This window comes from Otolemur garnettii, unplaced genomic scaffold, assembly GCF_000181295.1.
Source record: "Otolemur garnettii isolate 467f Iridium unplaced genomic scaffold, OtoGar3 scaffold00026, whole genome shotgun sequence".
Lineage (NCBI taxonomy): Eukaryota > Metazoa > Chordata > Mammalia > Primates > Galagidae > Otolemur > Otolemur garnettii.
In genome coordinates this window covers 20111919-20123427 of record NW_003852421.1, presented here as the reverse complement: position 1 = coordinate 20123427, position 11509 = coordinate 20111919, and the positions used below count along the sequence as shown (strand labels likewise).

Here is an 11509-nt window from a genome sequence, read left to right as displayed (position 1 = left end):
GCCCCCGCTGGGTGAGGCCTTCAGTATGGTGGTGGTGGTGGTAGTCGGTGATGAGGTTCAGGAGAATGTATTTATACCACATCCCTAATCTAGCTTTTATCAGTAATGAACCCATTTTATTTTTATTTACTTCTCTTTAGCAATCTCTGACCAAATAAAAGCCATTTAAAAATAGCATAATTCACAACAAAGTGCACATACTTAAAGAGTACAATTTGGTAAGTGAAACCATGACCACAGTCAAACTAATAAGTAGGTATGCCATGCATAAAGTTTCCTAGTGATACTTTTTAATCTCTCCTTCCCCTGGCAATCACTACAGATTAACTTGAATCTAAAGTTTCATAAAAATTGTGTCCCTAATACATGTCTTGATTAAGAAGTTCCCATCTTTCCAAGCTGTTTAACTCACTCTATTAGCAACTCTTCTCTCTTTTTTTTTAAACAGACATTTATTTCTCACAGTTCTGGAGACTGGAAAATACAAGATCCACATGACAGTTGACTCAGGTCTTGGTGAGGGCCTTCTTCCTGGATCCTCTCTGTGTGCTCACATGGCCTGTTCTTGGAATGAGACAACCACTTTTTAAAAATAGAGACAGGGTCTTCCCGTGTTGTCTAGGCTGATCTTGAACTCTTGGCCTCAAGTGATCTTCCCACCTCAACTCCTGAAAGTGCTAGGATTACAGGTACAAGCTAACTGCACTGGGCCTCTGTGAGCAACTTTCATGAAGTAAACGCTTGTTGAGATACTGAGATGCTGGCAATGGGAACAGGACTATTGTGGTTAGTTTAAGTGGCTTTAGATCACCCTCAGTCCTATAAGAGTTTTGTATTAGTTTACTGAGAGACCAAAACTAGGCTTAGCCAAACAAAGCAAATCCTTATAATCTGAACCATGAGACTGTTATTGAAACTAAGAGAATTTTAAAAACTAGTTCTTTGATGTTATAGGCTGAATTAATTGTGTTATTTCAAAATTCATATGTTAAAGGCCTAACCCCAGTACCTCAGAGGTATTTGGAGACCTTTAAAGAAGTGATTAAGTTACAATGAGTAAAATGAATCCATTAGAATGGGCCCTAATCCAGTCAGACTAGTGTTCCTGTTATAAGTGATCAGGAAATCTCGTAAGATCTGTTAGACACCTCAATACAAGGATAGGAAATTTTGTTAATTCAACATTTATTAATCACACACACGCAACTCTGTGGACTAGAAACCAAAACACACAAACTAGAAACTAGAAAAATGAGTTATGTCCACATTTAAAAAGTGAAACATTTATACATTTCTCACTACAGTTATTCTCAAGTTTTATCTCACACAGTACAGCATGAAACAATCACAGCATAAATATTATTCAAGTAAAGTGCTATTTAAAATAGCTGCACATGAGTAATTAAGACATTGGGATCCAATCTTCAGAGAAAAAAATCGTGACACAATTTTGAGTTCACAACTGAAGTTAATAACAGCATAGATTTGTTTACATTTGCTTCTAATCTTTATTTTCAACTGAGCCTCTCTGTAAGAATAAAGGTAGGAATGGGAAGAAGAAACACCACTTGACATTAAATCATATTTAAAAGCCACTCAAACAGATGAAACTAACAGATTGCAATCAGCTCTTTAAATGAGAATCCCTGCATAGCTGGAGGAAGTACATGGAGTAGTTATTTTTTCAAGGCCAGCAGACTCTCATTATCTGGTTAATTTCATTTGAGTTACAATTGCTGGCATGTCCCTGCTGAGAGTTTGTGGTAGCAATGCCTGGAAAAATACTTTCTTCACAGGGGGTGTTAAATAAAACGAAATAATGCCTGATAAACATGGGAAGGTTAATAACTCCCTTTTGGTTTAGAGCAGAGGCTGACAGCAGACTTTTTCTTTAAAGAGCCAAATCATAAATATTTTAGGCTTTGCAAGGTACACTATCTGTGTCCCACCTATTCAGCTCTGCCAAGAAAGCAGTGACACACCATACCAGAAATGACTGGGTATGGCTATGTTGCCATAAAATTTTATTTATGGACACTAAAATCTGAATTTCATATAACAATGTATCATGAAATATTGTTCTTCTGATCTTTTCCCCAACCATTAAAAAATATAAAAACCATTCCTAGCTTACAAAAACAGGCAGCAGGGCGGCGCCTGTGGCTCAAAGGAGTAAGGCGCTGGCCCCATATGCTGGAGGTGGCAGGTACAAACCCAGCCCTGGCCAAAAGAAAAACCAAAACTGCAAAAACAGGCAGCAGGCCAGGTTTGTGAAACCCTCATCTAGTGTTTCTTTACTACTTCATATTGTAAAATACACTTAAAAAAAAACCTCATCTATTACACATAACGACTTTATTAAAAAATAACAAAAAAAAAGTTCATTTAAAAATATTTGTCTTTCTTCCCACAACCCAGAACCATTTTACTAAACAATATCTATTTGATCAAGATTATTACAATGAGTCTCTGGCCTTCAATTTACGTACTTAGTGAGCCAAATGCAAGAAAACTCAAAATTTACCACCCAGCCAAGGAATCTCTTGGCGATGAAGTTAGAAATTCATTGGAAAGTATTCCTTCACATATCTTAGCAGCAGTAATTTAGGCTTCTAAAAAAATAATGTGGGGGGTGGCGCCTGTGGCTCAAAGGAGTAGGGCGCCAGCCCCATATGCCAGAGGTGGCAGGATCAAACCCAGTCCTGGCCAAAAACAGCCAAAAAAATAAAATAAAATAATAATGTGGGCACATAAGAGTCTTACTTTGTCACCCTGGGTAGAGTTCTGTGGCATCATAGCTCACAGCAACCTCAAACTCTTGGGCTTAAGTGATCCTCTTGCCTCAGCCTCCTGAATAGCTGGGACTATAAGCATCTACCATAAAGCCTGGCTAGTTTTTTCTATTTTTAGTAGAGATGGGGTCTCGCTCTTGCTCCAGGTGGTATTGAACTTATGAACCAAACAATCCACCTGGCTTGGACCCTCAGAGTGCTAGGAGTATAGGCATGAGCCAGTGCCCAGCCAACATTTATATTCTCAAAAGACAAAAGATGTATATACCTAAACCTTAAGTAATTTGACTGTTACATAAATTACCTGAAAATCAAAACTATACAAATAAAGGGCAGAAACTAACTGTCAAAATGCTGAGTATGTGAGTCTTGACGGGGCCTGGGCAGTGTCACTAGAAGGCAGATTTCAGTTCCTTCTTCTCCTGGGGGAGGTTGGGAGTCAAGCTGGTGTGATGCAGGCCACAAGCCAGGTGCCTCCAAGGTGCCCCACAAGGACCTTCCAGACCTCTTGTTATTCAACCACACATGCCCAGTGGCTCAGTGGGGGCTGCATCCAGCACCACATTCATTCATGTTCCCCTTCCACTACCCAGGACAGACTGTGAATGCAGTCTGCACACGGACGGGGAAAGGAAGGACCTCCACCTGTTTGGCCAGGACAGCCGTTATTCTTATGGGGATGGGAGGCATGTCTAGAAGAGGCTTAAATTTTCTTAATTGAAGTTTTTCCTTCAAAGTCAGAGGCAACACCAACTGGAGGGGTTTTGTTTCTTGTGTTATCTGAATGATAAACTGCAAAAACTTATTAGATAAAAGGTGCCTGAAATTCAAGGTCTCAGGTGTTTAATTATGCAAATCCTTTTTCCTTTTGCGATGACTATGGTAATGTAGTATGTGGTGTCCACTACAGCAGGACAGAGGAGCAGGCTACATGTGGTGGGCCCTCACTCGGGCCTAGCACGCTGGGCAGACGGGCACCAGCCTCCCCTCATTTTGGCAAAGCTATTGCCAGTGCACAAGGGAAGAGGTGAGAGGCACTGCTTAGAACAATGGCCTCTGCACTTATTACAAATTTTCATATTTATGCTAAGTAGTTTCACTTTCTCTCAGACTCACAAATCCCGTCAAGCTAAGTGAGGTCTGAATAAGACCCTCCCCTCTGCACATGGGAGGGGAGATACATGTCCATGGCAACAAGGCTGCCACTGAAGCCCCCTCAGCCCCCACAGTGCCTGGGAGCCTTTGGTCCCACCAAGCTGACTAAGCTGACTCTGCTGTTTCTTGCTTAATGCTCCAGCTTTTCTCCAAAAGGAAACAAAACAAAGTGGTGAATAGAACAGAAATGAAAATACAATCTTTAAGTGGTAAATTTAGGACAGTGAAGATTTCACTTAAAAAAATGGCCCCCAAACAAGGAGAGGTACACCTTCATTTCTCACAGAAGCCAGGCAATTCTGTGCTATTTTAAACATCTTTTAAAAAATCATTAATTCAACCTCTGGATACACAGTGTCTTCAGTACTGGGCTGGCAGATGCCAGGGAAGGGGGTGCTGTGATCCCTGACCTGCCTGTCAGTCACAGTCAGGGGTCTCCTCACCAAAGGGGTCTCCTCACCAAAGGGCACTCCACTGAGGAAACAAGCCTTCTGGGCCCATGTTCTATAGCCATGTGGGAGATGGCTCTGCCACTGCCCAGGCAGTGATCAAGCCTTTGTGATGGCCCACAGGGCCTGGCCTGCCATGTGTAGACTTTGCTCTGAGGCAGCCAGTGCTTCCGGAGGGGCCGCTGGCTCTCCTGGAGTCTGTAGCCACAGGCATGTGGCATGGTTTGGTCCCCAGTTAGGTAAGGGGAGGGGTAGGATTTACACCTGCTTAAGATTACAAGGACTAGATGAGTTTTGAAAAATTCCTAATTCTGATACACTATTAGTCTATTTAAAATAACAAATGGCATGTCCTTACATATGTAGGTAAGCCTCCTGTTTTATTTCTTTACAGAACTGGAGAATCCTATAAGCCTCCAAAACACACATACTTGAGTTCCAGGTACTCATCGATGCCATACTTGGACCCCTCTCGCCCAAGGCCAGACTGCTTCACTCCACCAAAAGGGCACTCCACCGAGGAAATCAGTCCTTCATTTACGCCGACCATACCAACTTCCAGCTGCTCTGCTACTCTCCAGATCTGGGCTGGGTCTTGAGAGTAAAAATAACCTGTCATAGGGACATAAGGAAATATAAGGCATATAGAATATTCATTCAAGACATCATGTATAAAGCTAAGGACACCAATGATGACAATCTGTCTAGTCACTTGGGCCTGGAATCCTCCCTGCTCTCAGATAAAGCCTCAAGTTGGTCCTGTGTACTTCTCCAACCCGGACCCTTTGGGAATCATCTTTTGCTCCCTTTCTACTCTCACCAGGGCTCTCACTTCTCCTATGAGGACCCAGCTCCTGTTTTTGACTATTCAATCCTACACACCTGTTAGATTTTCACAAGATATTTTTGCCTAAACTTTTTTGGTAAATACTTGTTATCCATAAAATAAGGTTAAACTCTTTAGTGGGAATTCAACGCCTGCTTAATGCAGTTTTTTTTTTTTTGAGACAGAGCCTCAAGCTGTCCCCCTGGGTAGAGTGCCATGGCATTACAGCTCATAGCAACCTCCAACTCCTGGGCTCAAGCGAGTCTCCTGCCTCTGCCTCCCAAGTAGCTGGGACCACAGGCGCCCGCCACAACGCCCGGCTATTTTTTGGTTGCAGCCATTATTGTTGTTTGGCGGGTCCGGGCTGGGGATTCGAACCCGCCACCTTAGGTGTACATGGCTGGCGCCTTAGCCGGTTGAGCTATAGGCGCCGAGCCAGCTTAATGCAGTTTTAATCAACATTTTCAGCTTTACCTTCTACCATGCTAATCATCAACCATCTTTTTCAAACTTTTCAACCAAATCCTTCTCTCTCTTACTTTGCCTCTGATCTCCCTTGGTCCCCTCTGCCCATAATCTCTCTCCTCCGATCTCTGCACAGCCAGAATCCTGCCTATGGTTTATGGCCTAGTAAAGGCCATGGCGCCCTCCACCATCATCCCATCCCATTGAGAAGGAAAGACACAAATGTTGAACTTGGTGTTGCAGAAGCCCATGTGCACGCATCTCACCCCAGAGTCTGTGAGCTCCAGCGGTACCTTACATATCCCTGTATTTCCCTCGGTTCATTCACTGAAGATGCTAACATACAATTTTCTCAGGGTTATAGGGTGCATACTGTGGCCACCTTGGCCATCTCCAAACTGAAAGAATGACAGCCACTCAGTGAGCACCCTCTGCATAGGCTCGTCACTCCTTTCACTGTCCCTGACACTCTCTGCTGATGCCTGAGGTTTCCTCTTCAGCCTTTTGGAAACCGAGCAAAATAAAAGAAAAAGCACTTAGAGTTTCTGGGCATTAATTGCTAAGATCATGGGACTATGCGATGTGTGCAGTTCTCACCAAGAATAATCTGCACTCTCTCTTCTCCCCTTGGCTGCCCCCACACCCCAGTTCTAACCAGAGAGAGCCAAAATATATGTCACGGGGACCAAGCTAAAGAACAAGTCCTTGCACAAATCCACCCCTGTCCTTGGAAAGCAACAACACACACACCCCACTGAAGTTTCTTTCTCACAAACTAGGGAGATGTTTAAAAGGCCAAGTCTGGCATTAGCTTGAGACAATGGTCATGACTGCTACTCAGCAAGGATAAACACTTACCTGCTAACCCAACGTCAGTTGCATTAGCAATGGTGACGGCCTCCTCCTCTGTATTGAACCTGCCAAGGTTAAGATAGGGCATAAGGAAAATCTCTAAGGGGAGCATAAAGAAAACCAGCTTTCTTCTGATCTGTTTCCCAGACAGTGGCAAGGGATGACCCAGAGTTTGGCAAAGAGATCCAAAGGCAGAGTACAGAAGAAAACAGCACCATTCCCAGATAACTCAGTGCATAAGGTTGGCACGCTCAAAGCAAAACTGGCTTTGTCTTTTCTAAAAAGCAGGCCAACTCGCAGGGGACCGTGGCATATCCAGAATACCAAACAAAATCCCTTAAAAAAGGATTACTGTTCTTGGTACCCACTGCAAGTATGTAACAATTGAACAAATACTTTAGAAGCAAGCATAATGAAGCCGAAAGCAAGTTGCTCAGGGGAGATCAGACTGGTGACCACTTGCTACTACCACTTCCTACTGCTTAATAATGTGTTGGTGCTTGAAGTCTGCTCCTCTCTGAAATGAAGGCGTGCACCAAAGCCCCATGCAGTCTCTTCTAGCTTTATAACTGTACTTCAAGAATAAGATGTGAATTATAAGAGGGACTTGACCTAACAAATGCAATCAGTATAACCTAATTCTTTGTACCCTCAATGAATCCCAAACCATAAAAAAAAAAAAAGGTATGTTTTTTTAAATTTGTTCCAGAATTGCAACTAGACCAAAGTGTTCTAAGCAGCCCAATTTCTAAATTCAGAGGTCTCCCAGCAGCAGGAGCCAGTGGTCACTCTGCAGGGCTTGCAGAGGGAGATGGAGCAGAGCTGGCTCAGAAAAGCTAACTTAAGGGAACATAGGTAAGGAGCAAAGCCTGAACTAACACGAAAGTTGACTCCAATGCCTGAACACCCACCATTGCATCCTTTCAGCTTCTTGTGAGAACGTCCAGTTAGCATTTTAGGTATAATGTTTTTATTAAAACAAGGATGAAAATTCTTCAAGTGGTTCAGTTCCTCAAGGGTGGAATAAAAATAAGCTTCATTAGAAAGACAGTGACAAAGCCAGTCGAGCATATGATACAATAGCTTCCTGGTCCTGGACAAGATGGCAGAGGTGGTGTGTCTGCTGAACTAGCAGAATGGGTTCTGCCCGCTCTCTCTGGGAATACAATGCTGGAGATGCCAGGGAGAGAAAAAGACAATTGTGCTTCAAAAAACTTCAATCAGCAGCTAACCCCCCAAAGGCAAGACACTTCTGGGAGCCAAGAAGGTGGCTGGATCCTGGGGCCAAGGGTGGCCTCAAGTGAGAGAGAGCTCAGGCCACCTATGAAGAGTGGACAGGGCAACAGCTCTGTGGGGCCTTGAGGGTGGGGCTGCACCTGTCCCAACACACTTGTGAGCTCCAGGGGCTCCTGCCTCCACATCTGCATCCCTGAATCGATGCCAGGTTGCTGTGGGGCAGAAGAGCAGCAGGGTCAGCTTGGGCAGCGGTAGCTACACTGGCCACCCAGCAGCAGAGCCGGGGCCTGTTCTCCCCAACCTGTGACAAGAGAGGGCATTGCAGAAAACCCCAGCAGCCAAGAATGCCTGGGGCAGGGCGAGTGGCATTGAGACAGGCGCCTTCCCTGAAGCTCAATGCTTTGCCCTCCAAATGCATGAGAAGAAGCACAAACTAAGGCCTATGCTTTTTACTACAATTCCATCGCAGATATCATAATTGAAGGCTGCTAACAGTTCAAAGCACTAAAGATGAGCCCCCAGGGAAAACCGTAATACATCTGAGGAACTCCAAGACTGAGGAAGATAAAAGAGCACAACCTATCCCAGAGCAGGCAGAAACGGTGGAACAGAATAAAGATGTAAGACAAGGATAAATATCCACAGCAAAATAAGGGAGAATAAGGCAGCAGGAAGAGCCAATCACGGGAAGAACTGGAGATGGAAGGATGGAAAAAATACTTGTTGAGATAAAGAAGGTGGTGTGTCTGTTGAACTAGCAGAATGGGTATACGTGAAGCATAGATTATTAAGGGGGCTGATGAAGGGAAGGACTCTCAGGGACATCGGGAATGGATGAAGAGATAGAATGAATAAACAAAAGCTAAAAGAATCAGGGGATGGAAGCAGAAGTACCCCAGTAATAGATTTCTTGGAAGGCTGGAGAAGGATAAATGGAGGGGAGTAGAATGTTTGGAAAAATGATGACCAAGAATTTCCCAGGACTAAATAAATCTCTTAGATACTGAAGAAATAGACTAGGACCACAAACTGCAAAAGCTCACAGCGTACCACAAAGTTTAGGCATAAAGTTTTATCACAGTAAAATTTAAGAATATCAAAGAATAAGAGGAATTCCAGAAATTTTCAAGGAGAAAAAATAGGTCCCTTTCAAAGGAGCCGGAACCACACATCAGATTTCCCAGCAAGCACCCTGGACATAAGAAGATAAAAGAGTGATATTTTCGAAGTGTTAGACCTAGAATTTTACCCAAGTGAATTTTATTATTTACCCATGAACGTGAGACCAAAGTTCATAAAAGATCACAGAAAGTTCATTTCCTATGGACTCCCATGAAAGGATCCTTTGAGGATGTGCTCCCTTAGGAAGGACAATGAATTCAGCAGATAGCAGGAAGAAAAAAAAAAGAATTTGATAAAATTTAAGATCTGAAGTGATGATTAAAAAAACTCCTAAGGTGAACTCTGGTCTTCTGTTGACTTGACTCAGCACGGCTCTCAGCCTCCCCCTGCCATCAAAACAGCGCACAATTCTCTGTACGGGTTTCCTTTGCCTTCCTGTTCTCTCTCTTGTCCTCCTACTGGTTGGATGATCTTACTTGATCACTGGTGCCAGAGGCCCAAAAGTTTCTTCGTGAGAGCACAGCATGTCCTGGGAGACATTGCTGAGCAAGGTGGGCTCGAAGAAATTTTTTCCAAGCTGGTGTCGCTTCCCGCCTGTCACGAGGGTGGCCCCTTTGGAGACTGCATCACTCACATGTTTCTCCACCTGCATGATGATTAAAAGAAGAGCTTTCCAAAGGACACAATCTCTTAGAATTTTTAAATTGCAGAAAACTGTAACTGGTTTTCTTTTTTCTTTATTTTTAATATAAACACAAAGCATCCTTCTGGGCAGAAGGAATCACATTTGCAGAGAGACAGAGGCCAGAAGAGGGAACACACAAATCTCCATTGGTCAGGATGGCTTACTTTCTATAGTTGACGTATTTTAAGTAATTCTATTTAACTAATTTAACAGGGGCCTACTTCCTTGACCCCCGATAAAATCTGCCCTGCCTTTTTCTTGTCAATTAATGTGATCTGCAGCGTTTCTTTCCTGGAACCCACCTTATGACAGTGTATACCTTACAGACAACACAATGGATTACTTTTATAAATAAAGCAGTTTATAACAAACCTTTCTCCACCAAAAAGAAACCCTGCAGGTGTGCTGGTTTGACACCTTAGCATATAGTGCCGACTAGAGGACAGTGTCTGCATCTTGATTTAGAGAAAAAAAGGACAGCCTGGTTCCCAACCTAGCTGTGAACTAGAATAATCTGGGGCACTTAAAAAGCACCAATGCCTTGGCCTCTGTTGTCGTTAAAGGTACAAGGTGTATTGAAAAACACCATTTAGCCACTTAAACCACAGCTAGTACAGACCCAAACTGCCTTTGCTAGATGAGTGAGCACCCCTGCTTTATATCCAGGGTTCAAAAGCCACCTCTGAAATACAAGTGGTATCAGCGTAAACTCTGATGTGTCTTTCTCTACATAGAGTAATCTTAAGGTAATAACTAGAAATTTATCAGATCTCTGTCAAGCCTTGATGTGGGTTCGGCTAAATTGACTGCCCACTGGGCGGGGACAGGAAGCCAAGGAACAGAGAGAGGTCTGCTCGTGCTTCCCACGCTGGGCACTGACTCGGCTCTAACTTCATTTTGGTTCCCGGGTGAGTGCTGGTTCCAGCGTGCCTTCCTCTGGCCACCTCTCCTCCCTTCCTTCCCTAAAAACAATCTCCAGTTACCAATGGCTGCCTGATTTTAAATATTCCCCATTTAAAAAAAAAGATAAAATTTATTCTATCAGTAAAGACTTATCCAGGTAGCATACTAGATATTTAGTATTACAAGAAAGTTCCTTGGGAGACTCTCAAAAAGAGTGGTATTTTAAACAGTAGAGTAAGAATGGAATCTCACCTAGCTGGTAGTCAAGATTATGACTTTTTTTTTCAATAAACAAATCCTTCCTAACAGTAACTTCCTTTTACTACCTAAATCCTGCACACTACCTAGCCCTGCTAGGATGCTTCCATTAAGGAGTCTACCGGATATTTTGTCATCAAGAGAGGAAAAAACAGGCCATTGCCAGAATTACAGCTGAAGCATAAACCATTTTATAAACAAAGTTGATCTTCTTTTCCTTTTAGGTGTTCCAAAAAAAATCAAAGGGTGGGGTTTGCTTTTAAATAAGGCAAGACAGCCTCAGAACTGGGGCTGCAGGGTCCAGCTTTGGGTACAAGGCTGCAGAGCCCAACAGCAGCAGGGGGGCCTTGAAGCCTGAGTGGTGGTACTGGAGCCTTGAAGGCAGAGCCACAGGGTCCAACAGCACCAGGGGATCTTGGGAGCTGGGGCCCGGGCCCCATGGCAAGGCCCACTGATGGCAATGGAGTCTTGGGTGTGGGACTAGACAGCAGTGCAGGAATCACAGGTGCAGAGCTGTGGAGGCAGGTGGTAGCTTGGGGATCACAGGAATGAGCCTACAGGGATTTCCCCCACCCAGGTCCACAGAGGCAGCTGCTGAAGGGCTTCTTAGGTGGCCTCTGTGGCAGCCGATCTGTTCCAGTCCCCCTGTTGGGGGAAGGGGGCTCAGCTCTCTCATGTGGCATGCAAAGTGTCCACTCTCCATATTCCCGCCCTAGCTGGCCAGGGCAATGTAGAGGAGGCTGCAGCAAAGCCCAGCTGTGTGCAG

At 44.0% G+C, this 11509-nt stretch overlaps 1 protein-coding gene across 4 annotated transcripts in view; it reads right to left on the bottom strand.

Annotated features, from left to right (window-relative positions):
• Window positions 1-238: 238 nt before the first annotated feature.
• The window catches only part of ALDH5A1 (aldehyde dehydrogenase 5 family member A1), a 33682-nt gene continuing 22411 nt past the window's right edge, over window positions 239-11509 (bottom strand). For 2 of the 4 annotated variants that reach the window (XM_023512291.1, XM_023512293.1), the window contains 4 exons: window positions 9374-9543; window positions 6546-6604; window positions 4828-5008; window positions 239-559 (listed from right to left, as the gene is read on the bottom strand). In XM_023512291.1, coding sequence (XP_023368059.1) covers window positions 460-559; window positions 4828-5008; window positions 6546-6604; window positions 9374-9543 — 510 coding nt within the window. In that variant the 3' untranslated portion in view covers window positions 239-459. Of the gene's footprint in view, window positions 565-4702; window positions 5009-6545; window positions 6605-9373; window positions 9544-11509 lie in introns of those variants that run through there. The other 2 variants (XM_023512292.1, XM_003788337.2) reach the window with 2 other exon arrangements.